Raw genomic sequence first — 27,013 nt, forward strand, 5'->3', positions numbered from 1 at the left:
GATTTGCCACTTCTACCAATTGCAGGGCACAACCGAACCTTCACGTTCCCAATTATGGACAATTTAGAGCAGGGGTGCTCAAGTTCGGTCCTCGAGAGCCTCTATCCAGCCTGTTTTCCATGTTTCCCTCCTGCAGCACAGCTGAATCTAATGATCAGCTAATCAGCAAGCTTTGCCTGATAACGATCCTGATCAAAAATCTGAATCAGGTGTGTTAGTGGAGAGAAACGTGGAAAACAGGCTCGATAGGGGCTCTTGAGGACCAAACTTGAGTACCCCTGATTTAGAGTCTTAAGTTAACCTAAATTGTGTTAAAATTGCAGAGTTAAATTTGCGAGAGTTAATTTGAACTCACAAAGTGTAGTTTTAACATGTTTGGGTGTCCAGAGTAGACATTTTTCCAGTTTGAGACAGACAAATCAGGTTTTGTTAAATGACAGATATACTTTTGATCACATTGAAGTTATTTACAAAGACTGAGCCGCCCGCGCTGGTTGGATGGCTCAGTGGGTAGTGCCGCTGATTTAGGATGCATGGTACATTGATGGTACATTTTTTAAGGAGTCAAGCTAACACTGACTCAGAGAGAAAACAGATGTGTCTGAGAAGAGTTACTCGTCTACTCCTGTAGCTTAACTCTGCTTAGTGAGTTCAAATGTACTCTCTCTGCAGGGTTGAAGGTGGACGACATCTTGAAGACATTGATGACTATGCAGCCTCTACCTAAAAATGTAGATCACGTTATTATTGTATGATTCACAAACCATTTGTGTATTTCTCATTGCATACGGCACTTCAGGGTATTTGACTGGGTTGAGAGGTTTAGGTTCCAACACATTTTCTTACATTTCCAAACAAACTGGCTAAAAATCTTGGTGAATTACATCGCAAATCCTTTTGACCAACTATTGCTCTTCCGTGTCTGAGAAAGAGCTACAGAGCAAAGTGCAATGAACATTTCTTGCCAAGTATCTTAAGGTTTTTTTTTTTTTAAAGAACTGGCCTTTGGCAGAGTAGAGCAGTATAAACACCTTAGAATGCCAAGTAGAAAATTGGCTGGTGTTATATGCTGTTGGGGTGCAAGCACAAAGGCAAAAACCAATGCAAATATTCAAGTCTTTGCCTTGGAGACGGCGAGGAAAGACAAAAGAGCGACGCTGCCTTGCCCATTAATTTTGCCAGACTTTCATCTGCGTTTGGCATTTTGACAAAACACGCTTGAAGCAACTGTCGTATTATAATCTGAATCTGTACAAGCATTCATGTATTTGTTTCATGATCACATTTTATATTCACACTGTTAGTATTATCTGTGTCTGTGTGAGAATAGGCTACCTTTTGTCTCCGTGAACTGTGAACTGTAAACTCCAGACTTGTATCCACTTTTGCCAGTCCTCTCTCCGAGATGACCTCCATCAATTTTCATAATCACTCTTATCCGCCTTTCATCTCCCCATCTCTGCAAAAACTGCGTGATCACCGTCTTATCTCCCCGTACTCTCTCCAGACTATAGCCCCAATCCACAGCTCCGTTAAGCCGACTAACTTTAGTGCAATTTTCTCAACATGAATATTTCATTTTAATGTTAAATCATTTCGTTTTTGAGGAAAGGGGTTGGCTGTAAATATTATTACTGCAAAGTAACGATGGGTGAGCACATTGAAAGATTAATGGCATTTTTGCTGCACAGGAAAGAATGTAACCCTACACGCTGCTGTAGTGGTGCACATTTGCACAATTTTGAAACCAACTGGTGTGTTAAAAGTATCAGTACTATGGCGTATCAGAAAGCGTTGCAGCAGGCATCATAAGGAAACTAAACAGCTGCTTGGGGCTCGCTGGCTACTAGGGGGCCCCCAAAAATCGTGAGATTATTAATGTTCACATGAAACCGACAAAAGAACACTTGAAAGGACTCAGAGGATGACATACATAGGTGGTTCTTTCTAGAATACGATTCTTCTTACAACTCCATTTTAAAACAGTACAATCTCATCCGTTCCCACAGTCAGCATTTATTTTCAATGTTCAAGAAAAAAAAACATCGTCCATTATGGCCTTTAAAACCTTTAGGAAAATTGTGAATGTATACCCCGATGAATTCTGTGTTCTTTTATGTGCTGACAGGCATGATACATGGTGTGACACATCAATCTTTATTACCAATCCAATCTAGAGCATCCAAGGGCACCAAAATTATTGCATTGCGGGAGAGAGCATTTATCTTCACATGACTGCTAAAAGGATTTGGTGCGATTATTAATATTTTTATCTGTGTAAGTGGACAACTCGTACAAAAAAAAAATCGTATTTTCCATTATGTTTAATTGAATGACAAATGTCTTTATTAGCAGAGAGCGCCAGACTGACACAAATTCAAAATCCTCAAAGTTGGCTGTCAACGCTAAATTTGCCTCCATTTCAAATGGTGGACTGATTCTGTCAATCTAATCAATGCTGTTCTCCCATTGGTCAAACGGCGCACGGCCCCGCCTTTTAATACCTGTCGATTTGTGACAGGCCGCGACTGCTTCCGGTAACCCCGCCCATCACATCTCTTTTCCCTCTTTCCACCGGTGCTGTGGTGTGAAGCGTCGTGTGTGGATTGACTGTTGCGGTTTCAGTGCGTAGCAGGCGTGTGCATCACGGGATGTAACGGCCACCAGTTCAAATCTCAATCGAAAACGATTACAAATTCCAAAGTAGGCAGCGGCTAGGGTGGGAACCAAGGGAACTTACAGCAGCACGGAGCGGAGGGAGATACGGTAGTTTTGGCTGGAGGGGACTCTCTAGCAAACCTACTGACGCCGCGCGCAGAAATGGCGGAGCACCACGCAGTCAGCGACGGCAAGCACAAAGCGTCCGCTAATGCCGGCAGTTCGGTGCACGGAAACAGCCGAGCCGGCGCCGCGGGTGCTGCGGGCGGCAGAGGAGGCCTGTCGGGCGGACTGACACAGCCGGCGGGGTGGCAGTCGTTACTCTCGTTTAGCATTCTCTTTCTGGCCTGCCTGGCCGGGTTCAGCTCCAGACTTTTCGCCGTCATTCGGTTCGAGAGCATCATCCACGAGTTCGACCCGTGGTAAGTCAAGATAGTGTTGGTTATTATTATTATTATTATTATTATTATTATTATTTTAAACACTATTAATTGTTGCACTAATGTCATGTTTTAGACTGTTGTCTCGTTGTCATAATGGCCAAAAGAGGCATTTGCGTTTGATGATCACTGTCTGGACGTGTAGCATTTAAAAGGAGCGTTGACATTTAAACATGACGCTTCGTCTTATTTAGCTAGCCAGGCTAGTTTAGACTTCTTGTCTCGTGCTGATTTTGCAGTTTTCTTCCACACTCGTGGCCCCGTTGAGTCACACGAGGACTGCACTTTACTCAAATAGGAGGCGTAAATAACCGTGAGAAATGAATGAGTGTTTGCTTTGTACCTCTTGAGTTTTTATTAAGAGGGGGAGTATGACGTTGCACAATGTGGAGAGAAATCGCTACGGCCGTGACCGCTGTGATTGATAATAAGCTGTTGAGTCCCCGGGGCGAACTCTTATCGTATAATTTGTTTGTAATTATTCTGTGGAATGATAAAAGCACCATGGATACAAAGCTTTCGTTGACTTTTCAGCCGGCGCTCGTCACCACTGCGGACGGTTTGTAACCCGGAAGCAGATGGAGTGGCTGTGACCTGTCATTACAAAGCCGTATTCAGTCCACTTGTGTCACGTGGGTCCTGCACAGAACTGACTTCCTCTCTGCGTTCACAAACCCTAACGTTAAAATAACAATGTCATTAAAAAAAGTTAAACTATTAAATTACTAATTAAATATATCACTGATATCCACAGCGTGTTTGAAAGGGATATATTATGGAAGTGAGTGGCAAATAACGGCTTGCGCAAATGTATTGGTATGAGAGCTGCAGATCAAATTATAATTTATAGTATTTTTTTCATCCCTGTATGCTATATGATATATTTCATAACATAAATTAATGAAGATTTAGTTACCAGTTTAGTCGATAGCATGTCAGTAAATGGGCAAAAATGTTGCTCATTGTTTTCCTAAGTATAAGCAATGTTAGCAAATGTTTTATTTTGGTTCAACACAAAGATAAGAAGTCGGCTTTCATGGAGGACTAAAGAAATCTGAGAATATTTACTGTTTAGGGGCAGAAATTCTGTTCGATTTGGACAATTTGGAATTAACAAAGGTCTCTGACGATGAATAGATTATCGATTATTTTGAAAATTGATTAGTTGTTGATCATTGAACCGTTATCATTTTATTGTAAGAAACAGTGCAAAGAAACTGGCTGTACGTATGAAGATTAATTACTGCATTTCCCTTTTAAGGGGCGGAGACTAGGGAGTGACCTCAGGAACTAGGCGGTTTAGTCTGTATGAGTCTCTGAGCGTGAGTTCAGCCTTACTTTACCTCCTTTTTTGTTTGAGGTGTTCAAGAATTGAATGCCAATTGACCTCTGAACTGTGACTTTTGAAACATCCTACTAGGAAATGTTTAACTATAGGCAAGGTTTTTAGCTATATCACTTGTGCAAGTTTTTACCTTGTGTTTGAACAACTTAAAAACAAATCAATTATGTAATAACATGTACATGACCAAAAAAGAGGATCTCAGTCTTCTAAATCTTAATCTATGTTTTGTAATTAATATATTGATTTTAACAATTTTGTACTGGGCATCCAGGACAAGAGTGCTTTGCTGATATACCACTACTCCTAGTCTCCTACTTTTTTTTACTTCCGGTTCTGTGGGCATCATCATCACATAGTTCCCGTTTGCCCTCACTGGTATGGTACCCTTTTTAAAAGATTAGCAGTGGACAGGCCAAGTATGTTGTTAACTTGAAAAGAGTCTGACCATTTCTACTTAGAGCTTGGAATTTGCCCCGAGGAATGACCTTAGCATTGTTTCTGAGTGTTAAATACTGGTCGGTGGCTGCTTTCTCTCATTAGAGCCTGTCCACGTAGCATCTGGGTGGTCACACAAGTAGTACACTACACTGCATAGTGTACAGGTGGATTATTATTTTGTTTGCCCCACTTCAACTCTTAACTCTTTGACTGCCAAAAACGTTAAATAACGTTTAGTAAAATCCTACGGAGGAGCGCCAAAGACGTTAACTCTTTGACTGCCAGACGTTTTCAGAAACGGGATGTCGCCAGTGCCAGCCGATTTAAGCATTATGACTGATCTTTCAAGGTCCACAGAAAATGTTGTTTGGACTATGGAAACACACATACTACCAAATGAAAGATTGAACTCTCATCTTTCATCAGAAAAAAAAGTTTGTTTCTACCTTATTCCGTTCTTCAGTAATCAACAATAGGAAATGGTTAGTTTCACCGAAATGCTCTGTTTTGAAACAAAAAGCGGAGAAAAAGAGCTTTTTGTGAAACGATGTTATTTCATGCACTCTAGTGAATTCTACACTTCTTTTTGTCCATGAATGATGCCACAAACACCTAAATAGTGCTTTACTTCTGTAATGCACCACCACCAACAATGAAAAAGTGTTTTTGGATTGCAAAATACGTTTATTTCCATTCAACAGTGTAACAATTTGACAAAACAATTTCGCAAACTATTTACAAATGTGTGCAACTGTGGTACTATTTACAATTATGTGGATGTTTCAAATACAGGTTTTCTTTTTGTAACACTGCCCTGCGTGCAAGGAGAGGGAGCAGGATTTGCACAACAGATACGTTTCACTTTGATTGTCCGTTTCGCGTGCAGACGTTACACTTTCTTGACGGCCTTTTTTTCCGGGGAATAGCAAGTAGCAGACTGTACCCACTCCTCCGATGAATATGCATTGGACCCGGGGTACTCTCCGTCGTCCGATTGAACGTCCGCCTGAGCGTCCGCCTGAGCGTGCTCGGTTGTGCTCCGTGTTTTCCGGTGTTAGCATCGCTAGACCTTGAACCTTTATGACGTCGTCATAGCCGCCGCGTCAGCGCTTCCAACTTCGGCGTCAACCTCTTGAGTCACCATCATCATCGATGATGATCATCGTCGTCATCAATGTGCTCTTTAGCGTTGGTCGATGCCTTTCGTCTTTGAAAAAAATTCCCATGTGTGAGCTGCTTGCAACCGCCATTGTTTGCTTCCTCAGCCATCTAGCTCCGCCTCACGTCTTCTACTGCCGCGTCAAAGCTTCCAACCTCGGAGTCACCATCATCATCATCGATGATGATCATTGTCGTCATCAATGTGCTCTTTAGCGTTGGTCGATGCTTTTCGTCTTTGAAAAAAAATGCTTGAGCGTGAGCTGCTTGCAAACCGGTCGCCATGTTCTCTTCTCTTCTCTTCCCTTCCCCAGCCATTGTCCCCTCTAGCTCCGCCTCACGTCTTCTACTGACGCCTACCCAATCTTGTCAAAACAGTCATCGCTGCCCTCTAGGGGCCAAAAATAGTCATTAGGCTCACTAGACCTGCTTGAAACTTTCACCACAGCTGGGCAAGGCTTTACTCCACCCGTTTAAAAAAAGAAAAAAAAATGGGTGGACGTCTTTTAACGTCTTTGGCGCTCCTCCGTAGGTTTTTGCAGAACGTCATTTAACGTCTTTGGCAGTAAAAGAGTTAAAAGACGTTCACCAAGTTTTTAACTCTTTTACTGGGGGTGGAGGAAAGCCTTGGCCAGCTGTGCTGAAAGTATCAAGCAGATCTAGTTAGTATAATGCCTATTTTTGGCCCCTAGATGGCAGCAATGACTCTCTTTGGACAAGATTGGGTAGGCGTCAGTAGAAGACGTGAGGCGGAGCTAGAGTGTTGAGGGGACAATGGCTCAGGAAGCCATAATGGCGACTGGTTGCAAGCAGCTCACGCTTGAGCATTTTTTTTAAAAGACGAAAAGCATTGACCAATGCTAAAGACCACATTGATGACGATGATGGTGACTCCGAGGTTGACGCCGAAGTTGGAAGCGTTGACGCGGCGGCTATGATCAAGTCATAAAGCCTCACCGGCTAGCGATGCTAACGCCAAAAAACGCGGAGCACAACTGAGCACGCTCAGGCGGACGTTCAATCGGACGACGAGTCCAATGCATATTCATCGGAGGAGTGGGTACAGTCTGATCACGGAGAAGACACTGGTTCTGGACTACGATGCCACCATGAATGTAGTGGATACGATGGATCAGAACATCTCTTACCACCACCCGGTACAGGAACAGAAGGACATGAGGAAGCCAGACGTAACACCACCGTAACGTCACCGTATCATGATCCTGAGAGTAGACTTGATGGCAACATGGCCAAACACACACTGCAGTATATACTTGCTATTCCCCGGGAAAAAAAGCCAGCAAAAAAGTGTAGCGTCTGCAATTGCAGTGGTTTTGACTGGCACTTCTGTCACGTCGCATTCCTCATTTACAGTGCATCTGGAAAGTACTCACAGCGCTTTACCCACAGTTTGTTACAGCCTTATACCAAAATGGATTAGTTCATTTCCCCATCAAAATTCTACACTCGACACCTCTTAATGACGTTTATAAAAAAAAAAAAAAACACCAAATTTCCACTGATCATCCTTGATGTTTGTACAACTTAATTGGAGCCATTTTGTACAGTTATTTGACTGGAAATGATTTGCAAAAACGTACACCTCTATAAGATCCTGCTGTTTAAAAGCACACGTCAGAGCACCAACCAAGCATGAAGTCAAAGGAAATGTCTGCAGACCAGACAGGAAAATTGCTGCTGCTGTGAAGGTCCCAATGAGAGCTCTATGTTCTCAATTAGCCAAATATGGAAGAATTTGAACCACCAAGACTCTTAGTAAGGCTTGACACCCGTCAACTGCGCAATCGAAGGAGAAGCGTCTTATTTGGTCGGGGATGTGACCAATAACCCAATGGTCACGCTGCCAGAGCGCCAAAACGACAACCATCTCTGCTGCAGTCCACTGATCAGGCAGACTTGGAACAAGTGGCCAGACAGGAGATGCTCTTTAACACAAAAGCCCATCTAGAGGCCGCCCAAAGGCACCTAAATGACTTCATGAGGGTGAAGATTCTCAGTTCTGATAAGACAAAGATTGAACTCTTTGGGTGGCAGGTTGCAGGCAAATTTACAGGTGGAAAATAACCCTAAACGTCAGAAGTACTTGATTTTGTATATATTTTCATATTTATATTATTTTCATAATTCTACCCCTGGGCGTTATTTTATTTTGAAATGGCTTGGTCAGAACCAACAAAAAGCCAAAAAATGGTCAAATAACGCCCAGGGGTTAATAATTGTAAATATAAACTTAAGATATTCTGAATTTGTCCCAAAGTGCAATAAGTCTCATCTTAAATATAAGAAAATACTTTTAAATTCATATGAACAGTAAATTTAAAGAAAACAGTAAGATACAAAAGATGCATAATATAAAATGGAAAAAAAAGACCAATATTTTGACTAGAATAAATATTCTCAATGTCAGACGCAAAATGATTTACTTTAATGCATGTAGTTAAGTTTATTGCTCAAATACAACCTGTGCTCCCTTTAACATAACCATCCGCTGTCAGCTAAAGGATCATCTGCGCTCAAAATTAATAGTGTGATTAATCTGTGTTAATACATGATTAATGCAATATTTTTTTGTGATTAATTAATTAGTTAATGCTTTAACTTTGACAGCACTATTCATAAATACTGTGCAAAATGTTCAGACAACAATGCACACTGATTTTAATTCAGTTAAAAAGAAAGAACATTCATAGCTTGCATAACTTGCTTAGAAGCCCCAATTAAATAGTAACTACATAGGATATGACGGGTTATATCTTAAATTTCACCTGTGTCTCTAGACACCACAGTTTTGTTTTTTTCATTCTTTGGGATTGGTAGTCTAGTCTGACGAAGTGAAGATGGAAAAATGTCAATTAAATTGTCTGGGGAAAAAAAGTCATCTTGAGTGATATTCTTAATATATTAATTTGGCCTTTTTAATTTGCAGTCTTTGCCACCTTGGTATTTCGCCTTGTTTATACCTGTGCATTTATTGTTAAGAGAGTCTTGAATATGCTCTCACTTAACGCAGCGTCATGTATTCTTAAAATATATCCTCTCAATGCTATGCGCGGGGCTTCGGGGGTAGAAGTGGGGAAGAATGAAAGGCTTGAATCTGGGCATACTGACAGGTGTCGGCATGCAGCTCCGTGGGAGACCACATCTACATTTGGAGAAAAGATAAAAAGTGTAGGGGGGAGAAATTGTGGAGAAGGGTGGTAGGCGGTGTGCAGAGGGGGAAAGGATTTAATACCTGTCAGGCATCCAATCTAAGGGAGGTTCTGTAGATACAGCCATAGAGATGTCATTGTTTTCATAGATTTTTTTTTTTGTCATGTGTCTTTGCTTTGTTATGACGTTGGAGAGTTTTTATCTGCCTCTCTCGCAACTGTGTAAAAAGTGTGTTTGGCAGTTAGACGTCTTTCAGAAGTGCTCATAAAATAACTGCTGAAGACTACCGGTAGATTGATTTTTGAGCAGCTGGGTCTGTCTTTGGGGGGGGTGGGGGGGTTGAATTCACAAAATTCCAAAGTAATTTTGCTATGTTTTTGGCTTTTAAACATTGTGTCTTAGTGGACATGTGATCGAATGGTCAAGGATGCGATTTGTGTTTGTTTGAGAAGGATTTTGGTGCGACCAATATGTAGCTGTTGTAAACTTTTACTGCTGCATGGAGAGCCGCTCTGCTGCTTATGTTGTCTTTGTGTGGGTCCGCTACTAGATACTAGTGCCAATTTCCTTTGTGGTAAGGTTCTGAAAATACATTGCCTCAAATGATTCAAGTATCAACCGTCTCAGTGTTAAAAGTTTGGGAATCGAGCTTAACGGTATCAGCTCAAGCAGTATCTAGCGATCCCTTTCCCTCCCAACAGGCATAATGGCCATTTTGTCGCTTTCACGGCATCTTTTTTGTTGTCTTAGTGTGTGTTTCGCCTTGCAAAACCTATGGTATGGTCATCACTCGCCAGGATCTTCTGAGTTTTGGATTATGCTGCGAAAGGATTTTAATGGGTCGCGAACTGACTGCGAGCATGGTGAATAATCAGGTGTCCACTGAACACCTGCTGTCTACTCTCATTTCCATGCTACTCCTTGAGGTAGAAGGCAGAGTATAATATGGATACTCACAGAGGGTCAATTGCTTGTGTTAGCGCTGGACATTACTGGCCTGTAAGCTTAACCGGCTGCAATAAAGTCTGAGCAATGTCTGTAATAGAATGATGTTCCAAGCAACTCGGCAGGATTTGCTACTTTTGTTACATGGATGTGAATGTTAAAACATTTTGAGAATGCTTATTTGACATGTTTTAAAGGAATGTCCCAAGTAGGGCATTTCTTGCAGAGGGACACAATTAGCCAGTGAGAGGATTTCCATAGGGGAGGAATACACAAAAAGAAAAAAAGATGCCCAAGGTTTGGGGTCTCTTAGAACTTCCAAAAAAACAAAAAAAGTTTTATGTATGTGAGCTGTGGTCTCTTGGGGACTGGAACGGAACACAGAATTTGTGTGTGGCACTACAAGCTGGTGCACTGCACACTACTAAAAGGTAGTGTGCCTACCATTGCAAGTTAGAATGTCCTCAATTGTTTGTAGACTGCACAGTGTAGTGAATTAATTTTGCAAATGATGTTTATAAGTGCTGCTCATGGTTTGGCACTTTTTAAGTAAACTAGCATGGAAGCTAACGCCTCGTCACCGCACATCCCATCACGACTTTTCGAGCCCTTTTAAACTTGTCTTGGTACGTAGCTTCTTCAGCTATCTTAGCTAATCTTAGCATAGCTTTCTGCCTGTGTCTCTTAGCAGTGAACAAGTTTGTGTGTAAAGTGTCGCGATTATTGTGGAAAAGTGTACGAAAAACAAATGAAGACCCAGCAAGCGTGACAGTCACAGCTGTACCATTTGTTCCACTGCCAACAGGCCGTCGAAGCAGCAATTAACGGACGCAAGAGACACTTGTGAGGCAAGGGAGCGTGACAGCAGATTTAGGTTTTAAATGAAAATGTTGTTTACTAAGTTTGAAGTGAGTATTGGTAATATTAGGCCTGTCAGTCAATTAATTGCATACATGGCCGTTTCTGCTGCGTTGCAACCGGAATTCCCCAAATAAAGGGCTTTCCAAAAAGGTGGCATGTGCTAATCAGGGTTAAAAGAATTGGCTGCATTAAAGTAACAATCAATAGGCAAATTCATTTTAAAAATATTTGTTTTTGACAGCACTAATGCTAATCACGTTGTAATGTCAAACATGTCCAATTGCATCTTTATGCAGTAGTCCGACTCCAAAATAGAATCGACCCTGTCTGTGCAGTCTTAAAGAGACGACAAATATAACATGTTAACGAGTTTGATGGACCATGCACAAGTGTGACAAATGCATGTGACTGAATACTGTTGTGATACATGTCAAAGGGTAATGCTCTCCAATAAACAAAAACAGAATGCCGAAAAGAATTGTACTGTTTTCAGCTAAACGTGAGGATGTATGTATGAAAATGGTGCTATTAAGACAGTCACACAGATGCCAGGTGCTTTCAGCTGTATTCATTGGATCGCTCACAGCTACCAATTACTATTTGTTACGTGATGTGCGTTTATTAAAATGAACTGTGTGTCAATGGTGACTGACATGCAGAAGCTCATTAAAACACCATATTATTACAGTGGCTGTGTCGTTGTCTCTTTTAATTGGTCTTTTGTTTGCTTCAGCTGAGAGGATTCATCACTACTTGAAACCTCAGTTTGAACCAACAATATGTATAATTATTAGTGTCTTCTACCACAATATAAAAATGAATCTCCCAATGTTAACAAACTTGGCTGACTTCTTGATAGATAACTTCAAGGTCGCAAATGTCTGGCGAACGTTTGCGACCTTGATCGAAGTAGTGGTGCAGATTTTGGTGTACGATTATAGTCTGAGAAAAAAATGCGGTTTTACGGTTATTCTTGTATACATTAAAGAAAAATCACATCCACATTCTTTGAAAATGTTTATTTTTAACAAAAATAAATAACTGAAAATACATTTTTAGCAAGTGGCTGCTACAGAATACAGCAGAATAGACAGACATTGCTCGTAGGCTCTTACAATAGGGCCTTGGCACTGTATAACAAGTGAACGGTATGGTATGTACCGTCTTTTTCTTTCATCTTAAAAAAATAATATTTTTCTTTCATCTTTCAATTTCAACTATACTTACAGGTGAAATGTTCGCCCACAGCCTTTAAACTGGCAATTTGTGCAGTTTACTTCTACACATGTAGGCATTTTGCAGCCGAGATAAGTTTTTGGGGGTTCCAAGATGGCGGCCCCGCGCCTTCAAAAGTCTCGGTCAATGGCCTCTCCCGCATGCGGCCGTGGATTAGGGGGCTTGCGGGAGCTCCCCGCCCGGAGCGGAGGCCCTACCGTCGCGCCCTGCGGGGCCGCCGCCTCGTTTCAGCCTCCCTTTCCCCACGCCCACTCCACCTGTTACATGTAGGTTCCATGTTTTTATAGCAATAGAACACAATATTCTGTGGGCCTTGCAAAATCAGTGAAACTCCAGTAAAACAGCTGGGAGTGAAGGGGGTTGCATCAGTGAAAATGGCTAGGAGTGAATGAGTTAAGTGTTACCTAAACACCTTGTGACTCCATGCTGTCTGTGTCTGCTTCAGTAACTTACAAGAGAGCTCGGAGGAATGATTCCCCTATTGTCACTCTGGGCTCCAGTTCAATCAGGAGCCCCAAAGTGTGTAGTCATCGGTCTCTGTCTTCTTTTCAATCATCTCGTCCAGGCTCTCATGAACATAGACTTACATGAACAGGGTTGAATGAAGGAGCGTTCAAAAGAAGTTCTCAGTGAAAGTGAAAATGTAACTGTCAAGATGGTAGTGTACCGGTTCACTAAACTGGCTTCCATGCAGCTGGCGCACGCTCAATTCCCAGTGAATGCTACAAACATAAACGCCCTGTGATTGACTGGTGATCAGTCCAGGGTGTAGTGCACGTCACACCCCAAGTCATCTGGGATAGTCTCCAGCTGCTCAGCGATCCTGAACAGGATTATCTGTTTAAAGAACTAATGTATGGACTTTTATGATTTAAAATCACTTACCGGGATTGTTATTTATGGTTTCAAAATGGCATAAACTGACTAATTGTGTCACTCGCTTAACTATTTACAAATTTCTGCTTGTCAACAGGATTTTTAAAAAAGCTTTTTAGTCCAATTACAGTAATTTCTGGACTACAAGGCGCACCTTAAGCCACGCTAGCTAAATTTGGGGAATACTCTAGTTTGTTACACATATAAGCCGCACCCGACTGTAAGCCGCAGGTGTTTTAATGTTGCCGCTGCTTTCTTTTCCATAATGAGGCCGCAAATTGTCTCTCTATTGTTCTGTCTCTTGTACTGTATTTTGGGCTCACTTTGTTTGTTTTGCCTCTGCCTGATGCTTTTGCGTTTCCTTTATAGTTCACCCCCTTGTGATCTGATGGATAAACCGCACCTTTGTATTAGCCGCAGGGTCGAATGCAAGTGAAAAAGTAGCAGCTTGTAGTCCAGAAATTACTGTACTTAAACCCCCAACCCAAACAGTATTTTCAGTTCTAAATCATGCTTTTTTTTTTTGAGCCAACGTTTGCGGCTAGACAAAAGCTGAATTTGGCTACAAATGAAGCACTCTCACGCATCTCTTGACTCGCTGCAATAGGCTGTTGGATGTGCTTCCCACTCTGCGATTTGGAGATTTAAGCAAGAGGCAGAGGTTAGTCATTCAAACTCTGTAATCTGTCAAGTATGGTGGAGCGTGAGCAGTATGAGGTCATCGTTGCCTTTTGTGCCTTTGGGTTTGGTTGTTTATCATAAGGTTGTGGGTGGAAATTGAAATATTAGATTGATTGATCATGAATAAATTCTGTTGACTTGTGTGGTATTGATTATTGCTTTATACGGTAAAATAGTGTGCACTACTTGTCAGAAATCTGCAGAGCTGCTTGTAATTTAGCCTAAACTAGTTTGCCATCTTGAAGTGGACTGTCTTTTTGGCCTTCCTGTTCATCGTGATACCTAGATGTAGTTCACAATGAGTGAAGCCTTAAAGATATTTTAACATGGAAATAATTCAATTCAAGCCTAAATTCCATTGAAGTTGGGATGTTGTGTAAGATATATATAAAAAATAGAATTTTCAGCCTATATTCAAATGAATACAGTACAAAAACAAGATATTTGAAAAGGGTCTATTTTGCCAGGATGGCCCATTTTTCAATCAAAAACAATTTTTCGATCAGAATAATGAAACTAGCTTGCATTGTTTTGAGAAATCAAAGCCACACCATCCTTTCCACCATGCCTTGATGGGAGTCAGCGGAGGAACCAGACAACTTTTTCATTTAAACCCAGACAACTTTTTCATTTAAACCCATTCTAAGCACATCACTTATAATGTGAAAAAACGGCGATCAGTCGGCACCAAAATGTTTATGGACATTTGTACTTTTGTGCACTTCAACCTCTGGCAATATCACAATGATATAAGCAATTTCATACTCATGTCAACCTTTGAAAATATAAAAGCGAATAATTAATAAAATTCTATAAATGTTTTCAGTGTACAACAGAAAACTGCAGTGCCATTTTTTTCCTGTGCTCCGGGTACAAATTGGGTTATGTCACTGTAACTCATGCTACATTTTAAGACGCACGGATAATTTATATCAAGTTCAACCCCTGTGACTCAGTTAGGACCTTTTTAAAAGTTGTACTGCATGCTTTCTGTCACAGAGAAACTAAATTCTCTGGGTGCTGAGATTAATTTGGGTTTCCTCTGCCTGATGAAGAGCAGAGCATAAACTAGTATCATCCGTTTAGCCATGAGCGATCCTTCATCCTTGCCACCAAAGCCCTTAAGTGTGAAAACTCCCCCATAACTGGGATGATATAATTGGACGAATATCCAATGCTTGATTTAGCACAGGAATTTCGCCCCCCACTAAACAAATCGGTGTCCCTTTTCTTCCACTAAATTATGCATGCAGAGTCACAGTTATAATAGTGTAACTTTGTGTTTTACAAAGACAGGAAAGCCCCCTTTGGAGTTATCTGTATTCTGCTTGGTTGCTCATTAAATTATGTGGATAACGGCTGCTACATCAAACGAGCACTGCTTGGGGCTTTCATGCAGTGGGATCACATTTTTGGTGTCGTTTGTGTTCCTCTCCAACTTTTACACACACACAAAATACTGACCAAGCATGGGTTGCACTCAGTAATATGATGTAATTTGTTTTTAGTATTCGAAATTCCTCATAAATTGCTCAAACTAACCAAGATAGTTGACCAAATTGTTTTTTTTTTTTTTGGCAGGTTGTTTTGTATGGATGATTTAAAAAAATAAATCTATCAATTGTATTCGAAATGGGAGGTGGCAAAAGACTCCCACGCCCTACCGGTTTTTATAAATATGGACAATCATATGTTAATCTGGTCCAATAAAATAAAGCTAGACTTGTAAAAAAATAATTATTGTCAGTAGTTCAATTATTTTAACTCATTCACTCCCAGCCATTTTCACTGAAGCAACCCCTTTCGCTCCCGGCAGTTTTACTGGATTTTGACTGATTTTGCAAGGCCCACAGAATATTGTGTTATATTGCTATAAAAACATGGAGCCTACCAAAAGATTAGAGTCTCTTCTTTCCTCAGAAAAAAAAATATTTGTATCTGTTTCCGTTTTGCATCAATTAGCATTAGAATATAGCTAAGTTTCACTGCAGAGGCACCCTACTAAAAGCTCACTGCTCCTCCAGCTTTAGCTTTTCCGCCAACAACTTTATGGAGTCTTCTGCAGAGACTGTGCAACATTGAGTGCTTGTTAATGGCAGTAAACAGGTTCAACAACAAGCAAAAATTTATAGTGATCTTTGTGTTCTGCAATGGTGGTCAGTGTATTGAATAAGCAATTTTACCATCCATTTGCTGCAACATCGACTAATACTGCCTCTTAGCTCCCTAATCAGGGAAAGGTTGTGTTTAGATCTTCCTGTGCAGTGAAGTCTCTCCACATCTTAAGTCACTACCAGCGTGACCTGTTACAAAACGACAGGCGATGCCAGTCATTTACCATGAGCCCACTTGGATCTTGAAAGGCAACGCGAACGCTTTCGTTCGACACTAGTAAACTGAACAATGTTGACTTTCCTTTGAGTTTTGGTACATAGGTTTTTATACATTATGGTTGTCAACATTTCACTTATTGATGTGGATTTTATCCTGTACAATACATCACATGCCTGCAGCCATGTACTTTAAACGGAACTCATTTTGATTGACCCACTTTTTAGAAGACTTAATGTTGAAATGCTTTGTCACCATTTTAGGACTATTGTTCTTCCATTGTTTTATTATAGCTATGTAGATTAACCCAACTCCAATTTTTTTTTTTTTTACAAAATGTACTATGCAGCCCCACTAGTTTAAATACGGTATTCTGGTTTATAATGTGTAAGTGGAATATGAGTTAAGCAGCAAAATCCATCTGTTTTTATCCATAATAATAATGCATCGGATTTATATAGCGCTTTTCTAGACATGCACTTACACATTCACACTGTGGTGGCGGTAAGCTACTTTAAGGCTGACGAAGCATGGCTGCCAATGTGCGCCTACAGCCCCTCTGACCACCACCAAACATTTGCACTTTCCATAGACCAGTGTGATTAGCACTGGAGGCAATGTGTCTGAAGTGCCTTGCCCAAGGACACGACGACACGTGACTTGGAGAGAGCGGGGATCAAACAGACAACCTTCTGGTTACTGAACGACCGTTACACCCTGACCCACGGCCGCCACAACATCTCAAGGGGGCGGCCATTATGCCACTTGCTGTCGACTGAAGATGACATCAATGTTGCTCAGGGCTCGGGCAACGATCAATCACAGCTCACCTGTTTTCCTGAAGCTGAGCTGTAACTGGTTGCTACTTGAGACCTGAGCAACATTGATGTAATTTTCAGTCGACAGCAAGTGGCAAAATGGCGGCCCCCTAAGATGGATAAAAATGGCTGGATTTTGCTTTATAACTCATATTCCATAAATGTAATATTAATCAAAATGTCATGTTTAGACTAGTGAGGTCTAATACAACATATTATTGTCAAGAAATGTTTAAGGTTGACTTCCACTTTGAGGACACATACAGTATGTTATTGCTCTCTGCTGGCTTTTAACCAAGTCTTCATGCAGCTATTGCAACTTTAGACCAACAGTAACTTGTGTGATTTAACACACCGTCTTTATGATTTAGTTTGCGAGAGGCTGCAAAAATGTCAGTATCTTGACGGTGCTTGCGCTGATTTTCAGTTCATTGGGTTTGAGATATATTTCACACGCTCTCTTAGTGATTTTGCACTACATAGTAAAGCCATTATGGTCAAGGCAAAAACAATAACTTATTTCAATCAATTGCATGTCTGACAGCTTTAAGTGTCCACAGCTGTATTTTCATTTATCGTACCCTTTTATGATCTAATGTGAAAAACCTTTTTGCTTACCCGCGGCAGGTAAATATTTGGACATATAGTCACCATTTTTTTGCACTGTCAAGTCTATAAGATGAGGACTGAAGTCATACTGACAGATGGTAATACAAATTCTTTTGAATGTTCTCAATAGGCGCCACTGTCAACTGATGAATAGGCAGACAACTTCTTCTGTTTGCCTTTGTCGTGTCCCATTAAATAGCCACCCACCCAAACTGTTTTGTGTCAGTAATTAGTCAATTTCTGTGGGATTTCAATATGCTGTTGTCTTCTGCTCCTGTCTGGTTCTCCCAGTGTCTTACCCAATTTTGCTTGATAGTAAAAAAATGCATTTATTTTGGGGATAAAAGCAACTCCTCTGAAATCCATTTCCTTTGAATCGTATGCCACCGGATTTATTTGTTCTGTTAATGTCTTTGTGTATAATTTTCGTCTTATGATTAGAATTGGCTACAATTTGAAAGACACTCACTGACTTGAAACACCATTCGATTTAGCACTGTTTAGAATGAAAATTGTTCCATTTTGTTAACATAATAGCTGCAGTGAATTGTGTTTATTAGATTTTTAATGAACTTATTTACTAACAAAAACCTTAGTGTATCCAATTTAAATTCTGTTTGGGAAATAATTAGCATGTACCTGCACAGAATGAAGGCAAAACCGGCTCAGGGTTGCGTTTGTGCCTAGTGTGCCCCCCATCGGGCTTAGCTCAATAGCAAGCTGTTGTCCATATTAGCCAATAGCCACAGTTGGTTCCCACTCATTTCCTTATTGGGCACACTAACACGTAATAAAAATGATAACCTTGATTTGCTCAGATATTCATTCGGCATTGGCTTTTGTGGCACATAATAAATTAAAATGTATAAATACAGGAATTCTTTTTATTAACCTTAAAACGGAATGATGAAATGTGTGATTCATATAGTGCCATCCATTAGTCATGTTTGCATGTCTGTAGATCAGGAGTGTCAAGCTTCTTTTCATTAGGGGCCACATCAGACTTGGGGCGCGCTCACACCAGCGCCCAAGCACGCTTGCTGCTGTAGTCCGGTAGTGTAAGCGCAATCGGATCTGCGCCTGAGTCCGGTTCGGATCCCCAGTTTAGCACGATTGGGAGAGGTGGGCCAGAGAACGGCACGGTTGGCCGCACATGCGCACTCGCCGAGCCAAACGTAACCCATGACGTCATGTACGTACGTGCAACGTATATAGCGAGGGACCTGAACTGTTGACCATAAAACAACGAGAGCGTCCCTAGCAAAGAGATGGCAGCAGCAATGTGTTAGTCTGATGATGAAGTGCTATCCCTCGTGATGACGTCGTCTTCTTGCGTGAATTAACGTGATGACCACGGTTTTAGTAATGGGTGCGGGAGCAATCGGGCTTCGGTACGGAAGAAATGGCCCTAGTGTGAGTGCACCCTTGTACTTTGTTTCTGAGGGCCGGTTATAACTGTGAAACTCTGTAAATGTGTAACTTTATCATGCATCAATATATTATGGATTATTACCTTACCAATAAATTGATAACCGTTGCAGGTTGCAAGCAGATACTCAAATACGAGTATGGCCAACATATAGGTGAAAAATATGCCCTTAGAATCTGTTGACACTGAATGTTCATAAATGAGATGCATAAAGATCATCACTGTTGAAGCATATACCTAGCCCTAGTAGTAGTAGTAGGGCTGGGTATTGACAACAATCTCATAATATAATGCATATGACAATGCAGGGGTCACAATACAATAAGATACATATATGTATAGCTATACACAATGCATCTGCATACATGTTTTTCAAGGCAATATGGAGAGATTTTACATGCATTTTTATAGAAAGTCATGTAAGTTCAAATGATATTTTTATTATGCCGGATGGCAATACTGTATTTTCTTCTAATGTTAGCACCGCTTTCATTTTACGGTACGGTACGGTCTTTCTGAACCACTGTAGGTTGTTGCATTCTATTAGTTCACCACTAGATGGCACACAATTTTACACAGTGTCACTTCAAGGTTGTTGTTTTTTTCCCACTCTTGCCAGAGGTCTCTAGTCTACCCCTTTCGCCAGAGAATAGTGTGGGTTTACTGTAGCACCATGTTGTTGTTTTGTGCCCACCCAAATTTGCCAACCAGCACTTATTGACAGTACTTAGTATTTAATCTTAATCTCCAGTTATTAGAAGCACCCTTCTAATTTTTCCATCTGGTGTTTGTGTAGTTCAGTGGCTGTCACTTAAACACTCTGTTGCAAATTAATTCTGTCAATCAGGCATTCTCACAAGGAGGATTTTAGCTGGCATCCTCTTTGGAGTAGTCCAGTATGTGATTATGGATGCCTATGTGTCTTGTCATAGGATTATGGATGTGCCCTTCAAATAGTCTATATGGAATTTTAATAAGGTTCACGTCACATTCACAGTACTCCAAATGAGAGACACCATTTTACGTGTGGTTTATCCAATTCTTTTCAAGTTTTTACATCCATTTTCAAAATTATTAGTCCATGTCTTGGAGCATTTTTTTTTTTGTTCCTTTATTTTTATGACAGTCATGTTGTTAAAACACCTGGGCTAATGTTTTAAATGTACAACAACAGCTTAATAATTCCACTGTGAAAAGCTACGGTTTAATTTGCTTACTGTTCCAAGTATGTTCTCTTACAATAATTTTTAATTATTCAAGGTGCTGACCGGACCTTTGAAACAAAAAGTATATTGAACAGGAAATGATCACGTATCTGATCACAGAATTGAGAGTGAACAGTCAAGTCTGTCTCAAGACCTTCCCGTTTGTCATGGTAGTAGCAACGTGACAAAAGGCCACTTAAACCTGAATACAATAAAGCAGGAATGCTTAAAAATTGGATTAAGGGTTTTGGAGAAATTGATCTAAACTACCTTTTACTTTTGTATTAGTTTGCCTATTGGAAATCTGGTCAGAAAAGCACCTTCAAATTAGAGAAACAATTTAACGTCATTATTTCTCAATGTATCTCTACAAAACCAGACTCCCTGTATATGTTGGGATAACTAGCATAACTGAGGTTTAATTACATAAAATTATGCTTGCATAATTAGATGTTTAACTCTTTGACTGCCAAAAACGTTAAATAAAGTTTAGTAAAATCCTACGGAGGACTGCCAAAGACGTTCACTGTTTTTCTTTTTTTTTGGAAACTGGTGGAGGAAAGCCTTGGCCAGCTGTGCTGAAAGTATCAAGCAGATCTAGTGAGTATAATGCCTATTTTTGGGCACTAAATGGCAGCGATGACTCTTTGGACAAGATTGGGTAGGCGTCAGTAGAAGACGTGAGGTGGAGCTAGAGTGTTGAGGGGAGAATGGCTGAGAAAGCGAAAATGGCGACCGGTTGCAAGCAGCTCACGCTTGAGCATTTTTTTTAAAGACGAAAAGCATCGACCAATGCTAAAGAGCACATTGATGACCACGACGATGATGATGATGGTGACTCCGAGGTTGACGCCGAAGTTGGAAGCGTTGACGCGGCGGCTATGATCACGTCATAAAGCCTCACCGGCTAGCGATGCTAACGCCGGAAAACGCGGAGCACAACCGACGACCGGTTACAAGCAGCTCACGCTTGAGCATTTTTTTCAAAGACGAAAAGCATCGACCAATGCTAAAGAGCACATTGATGATGATGATGATGGTGACTCAGAGGTTGACGCCGAAGTTGGAATCGTTGAAGCGGCGGCTATGATCACGTCATAAAGCCTCACCGGCTAGCGATGCAAACGCCGGAAAACGCGGAGCACAACCAAGCACTTCTGCACAGGCGGACGTTCAATCGGACGACGAAGAGTACCCCGAGTCCAATGCATATTCATCGGAGGAGTGGGTACAGTCTGATCACGGAGAAGACACTGGTTCTGGACTACGATGCCACCATGAATGGAGTGGATAAGATGGATCAGAACATCTCTTACCACCCGGTATAGAAACTGAAGGACATGAGGAAGCCAGACGTAACACCACCGTAACGTCACCGTATCATGATCCTGAGAGTAGACTTGATGGCAACATGGCCAAACACACACTGCAGTATATACTTGCTATTCCCCGGAAAAAAGGCCAGCAAGAAAGCGCAGCGTCTGCACGCGAAGGGGCAATCGCAGTGAAACTAATCTGTTGTGCAAATCCTGCTGCGTCCCCTTGCACGCAAGGGAGTGTTACAAAAAGAAAAACTGTATTTGAAACATCCACATAATTGTAAATAGTACCACGGTTGCACACATTTGTAAATAGTTTGCCAAATTGTTTTGTCAAATTGTTACACTGTTGAATGTAAATAAACGTATTTTGCTATCAAAAAACACTTTTTCATTGTTGGTGGTAGTGTTTTACAGAAGTAAAGCACTGTTTAGGTGTGAAAAAAAAGGTGTCAAATTCACTAGAGTGCATGAAATAATATCGTTTCACAAAAAGCTTGATTTCTCCGTATTTTGTTTCAAAACAGAGCATTTGGGTGAAACTAACCATTTTCTATTGTTGATTACTGAAAAACGGAAGACGGTAGAAACAAACTTTTTTTTCTGATGAAAGATGAGAGTCCAATCTTTCATTTGGTAGTATGTGTGTTTGCATAGTCCAAACACAAAATTTTCTGTGGACCTTGAAAGATCAGTCAAAATGCTTAAATCGGCTGGCACCCACAGCATCCCTTTTCTGAAAACGTCTGGCAGTCAAAGAGTTAAAATGGTGCTGAATCTTAGTTTTTTAATCACACAGTAGCTTGCATGTTTACACCAAGGAATCTGATGATTAGTTTGAATTGCGAATCTGAATAAGCCTTGCATCTTTGGTATACATCTCTGGTAATCAACTTCTCTTTATTGCCTTGACATGAGCTTGCTTTGCATGTAATAGCTTATCACATCTGCGGTCGTTTTTATTTGAGCTTAATCGAGCCACCTGAACAAACTGCGTTGGAATGGCAGACTATCTGCAACATATCCAGTTTTTTCCTCTTAGTGGTAATGGCATAAGTCTGCAGTATTTCATTCTGGTGCTTGACTGTACTTCAATTCACTCATCTTAACTTGCGTACTTTGAGAATTAACACTTCAGAATTTATTGTGGTTTCGTTTTTTTTTTTTATATTAAAAAATCTTTTACAATACACAGTATTTCTGTTATTGCATTTGGTATGTTCACTTCAGCATGTGTTATTGATTGCAATTAGAATTGTCTATACAGGATGTAAACTTTATTCTGCTCTCCACATTGCGCATTTTTCGCCGCTTTTTTTCCTGAAGGCTGACCTTAGCAATTGGCATCACCGCAAAGGCTCTGAGTGAATTGAAGCCTTATCTTCCCCCTTCTCACAAGGGGAAGCCACTGCACTTTGCCCATTGTTTCTGCTTCCATAAAACCCATTCCTTTTCGGAAAAGTGCTTTTGGTCTGTCAGCTGAAATAGCAATTTGGCAAGCTACGACAAAGATGAAAATGTCATGTGGCATTATAGCCTTACACTTAACTCGATCCTTTTGTGTCTCTTTAGGTTCAACTACAGATCAACACATCATCTCACAACCAATGGTTTCTATGAGTTTCTTAACTGGTTTGATGAAAGGGCATGGTACCCGCTGGGAAGGATTGTTGGTGGCACAGTAAGTACCTCCATGGCAAAATGAGGTCATGCTCTTAGTCACACATGTCTGCTTTGTCCACATTCCCATTCTTGGTACTCATTAAAACACGTTTTAACAAGAAAAATAATGACACCTTTTTGGCAATTTTTTAAAATTATACCTGAATACCATGAGTTGCACCCAAAACGTCAAAACAGTATTCTATTCGCTGACAAAGGCACTTAAAGTGATTCCTAAGGACACAGTCGGCTTGCTCCATTGACAGACTTGTACTCAGCTAGGTCAATAGACTGTTCTTGATTTGATTGCCATTTAATCATGTCATTTCTATTTAAATAATGACTATGAAAATGAAAAACATCTTGTTATAGTGTACTGTACTTCAGCTAATCGGTCCTAAAGCATCTGATGAAGGTGGTTCAGGAATTAGATCATGAAGCTCTATTTGGCTGGACAAAAAAGTGAAGTATTTACTACAGCTCTTCATAAAAATAAAAATAAAATACACGGAAGGCTTCGGATGCTGCAATTACAGCAGGAAAACTGCAAATGACACCAGATGCTTTTCAATGAGAAATCTGTGAGTAACAAGGGCCACAAAGTTTGAACCCCAATAAAGTGGGGGTTATGTCTTGAATTTTACAAATTCAAGCAAAAATAAACTGCACAAGTAACCTCTCTGCAAACAAATCTCACCACACATTAGGAGGCATGGATGGGTGGGAGAATTTTTATGTGGATAAATGAAGTATATTTATAGCCTTACTTGTCTATCATTTTAGATATTTTTGAAGATACAAGTATTGAATTTCAGAAATTGGTGAATACAACATAACCTTAACTATTTTTTTCTCCCCAAAACAAATAAAAAAATCTATTTTAAATATTCCCATGGTCCCCAAAAATGTATTTATACGTTTTTATGATTTTTTTTATGCTAAAGAAGGCTTTGATGCAGCCTCTGAACTGAAAAGAAAGGTTGAAACAATGGTAGTTATTACACAAAGCGGCCAGCAGGTGGCAGCAGTGTATGAGATCAACCAGGGCCGTGTTGCAAAAAAGCTCTTTTGCCCAGTGTTTTAAACACATTTTTGAATGATGATTAAACTTGTCATATTCTAATGCTAATTGTTGCAAAATGGAAACGGATAGAAATATAATATTTTATATTATATATATTAAATATAATAATCTTTCTTTTGGTAGGTTACATGTTTTTATAGCAAGAGAACACAATATTCTGTAGGCCTTGCAAAATCAGTCAAAATCCAGTAAAACAGCCCGTTGCTTCAGTGAAAATGGAAGTTAGTGAGTTAAAAGCCTCTAATCTGGTATTGAGAAGGTCACTTACTAAGGAAATATGTCATGGTTTTTGGTCAGTAGAGCTGGGCAATATGGCCTCAAAAATCTGATTTTTCTTTCACAATAAGATGATATTGATATGAAAATAAAACTGATTAGCCCTACCCTGAAAACCCTCTCTGATGCGGCACTTGAAGGAGGGATGGAGAGGTATTTTTCAGCTATATTACTCAGGCGCGTGAAGTTTATTTCATGCTGCGCTGAATGGATCAACAAGTTACGAAATCATTTTTTGTTTTTTATTGTACAAATGCCTTTAGTAATGAGTTTGACTTCAATTGCCTTCCATCAAGATCCTTTCTGTCATACACAAAACAATGTAAAAATAAGTCAGCTAATGATTTGTTACTCAGCAATCCTTCTGTCTTCTTCCAAGTCACGCATAAAGGCAACATTTCTCCTAATCTGGTACCTGTTTTTCTTTTTCTAAACCCTTCTTATATCCAGGTGTAGTAATCATATTCATAAACAAATTGTCGGTACAATACATAATTCCTTCACAATTTTGACCTTAATGCTTTGTATTAAATCCCTTATGTTTGTGAGTCAATAACAACTACTTAATCATTTCAAATTGATCTTATAAGAAGTTTCTTCTAAATAAAATTAACTGGTGAGTGAACTGTCCGAAGTGTACCTTTCCTTTTGTCTGCTTAGCTTGGCCTATTCTCCTATTTTTATATCAAATGTGCTGTGCCTAACCGTTTTTGATTTTAGGGTGGCACGGTGACTGGTTAGCACATCTGCCTCACAGTGCAGAAGTCGTGGGTTCCCATCCAGGCTTTGGACTTCCTGTGTGGAATTTGCATGTTCTCCCTGTGCCAGCATGGGTTTTCTACGGGTACCAGTACTCTGGTTTGATCCCACATAAAAAAAGACATGTATCGTAGGTTGATTGAACACTATTAATCTTCTATAGGTGTGATTGTGTAATGATTGTTTGCTAATGTCTGCCCTGCAATTGGCTGGCAACCAATTCAGGATGTACCACGCATACCACACGAAGACAGCTGAGATAGGCTCCTGCACGCGCGACTCTAGTGAAGATGAATGGTTCAGGCAATGGATGGATGGATAGTTTTCATTTTGCTTTTCTTCATCTGTCAAAGCAGTGAATTCTGAGCTCATTACAAAATTCCTCTGTACAGTTGCGACAATGCTTCAAATGACTTTCAGATACCATTATCATCGCAGCGCCCACTGTAGCAGATGGTAAAGGGCAGATGCTTTAAAAATTACAGATAATGTTTCAATATTGTAGTCTGTAATACACAAAAGCACCTAGGAATGCCAAAACCCGTATTCACTCTTCATATGTCACGTGTAGTTATTGTCAGAGGCTGCGAAGTGATAGATGACAAGCCAAGCTTGTAATACTGGATGTGCAGGTTGTGCTACAATGCTCATAGCTTTTGGGTTTAGACCTTGTGCATAGTGTGGGATATGATTAACATCATTACAACACCAATTCACTTTAGTCGTCTGTGCTTCAGTGATGGGATGAACGTAAATCGTGTGATGACATCTGGTTAGAAATTTCTGGTACAGTTTTGCAAGCTTACTGAGATTATTTTGTTGTCTCTGTGTGTCCCTCCATTAGCAGAAAAAATGAAGAATGTCATCCTGTTTCTTTTCACTCTGTGCCTTCATGTTGAGTCGGCTTATTTTCCACCTTGCCTTATTGACTGGATTTTGTAAGCTTACTCAAACTGTGTTTTCCAAATGTAAACATGAATCCAACAATGCTCCACCCAAACTGAATTGAGTAGAGCTGAGATTGTACTGTGCAGTGGAAAAATGTGAGAAAAAAATCAAAGCTACAGTCCTCAAATAATCATTTTAATGATTGCTCTGGTCTGTCTGCAAATATGCATGCATGCAAAAACATTATTTTATTTTACAAAAGGCCAAGAACAGAGGTAATCACCAACCAAAAACCCATCTCCTACATCGTGGATGCGCTCCCAAATAAACTCAGAGCACTTAGTGCTTTACTTCGACTCTTCGTAAACTCGAGTGCTGTTCAATTGCCGTATGGTTATGAACTCATTTGCTCCCAAAAACATATACATTTGTTTTATTTAAAAATATTACCAAACACATATTTATGTTTTTTTTTTTTTTTTTACAATGCTAGAACATACAGAAGTCTTTGATGCAGCCTCTAAACTGAAGAGAACGGTTGAAGCAATGGTAGTTATTACAAAAACTGCCAGCAGGTGGCAGTAAAAAGCTTTTTCCCCCCCACAGTTTTAAACAGATTTGTGAATAATGATGAAACTTGGCTATATTCTAATGCTAATTGCTGCAAAATGGAAACGGATAGAAATATATATTTTTTCCTGATAAAATAAGAGACTCTACTCTTTTGGTAGGTTCAATGTTTTTGCAGCAATCGAACACTATAATCTGCGGGCCTTGCAAAATCAGTCAAAATCCAGTAAAAGGAAGTTGCTTCAGTGAAAATG

At 40.2% G+C, this 27,013-nt stretch overlaps 1 protein-coding gene across 1 annotated transcript in view; it reads left to right on the forward strand.

Moving 5' to 3' along the window:
• Positions 1-2,546: 2,546 nt before the first annotated feature.
• stt3b (STT3 oligosaccharyltransferase complex catalytic subunit B) overlaps positions 2,547-27,013 on the forward strand; it is a 64,855-nt gene continuing 40,388 nt past the window's right edge. Inside the window, exons 1-2 of the mRNA XM_077547931.1 lie at positions 2,547-3,080; positions 23,093-23,201. Of these exons, the coding sequence (XP_077404057.1) occupies positions 2,821-3,080; positions 23,093-23,201 (369 nt within the window). The 5' untranslated portion in view covers positions 2,547-2,820. The remainder of the gene's footprint in view (positions 3,081-23,092; positions 23,202-27,013) is intronic.

Source organism: Vanacampus margaritifer, chromosome 17 (assembly GCF_051991255.1).
Source record: "Vanacampus margaritifer isolate UIUO_Vmar chromosome 17, RoL_Vmar_1.0, whole genome shotgun sequence".
Classification (NCBI taxonomy): domain Eukaryota; kingdom Metazoa; phylum Chordata; class Actinopteri; order Syngnathiformes; family Syngnathidae; genus Vanacampus; species Vanacampus margaritifer.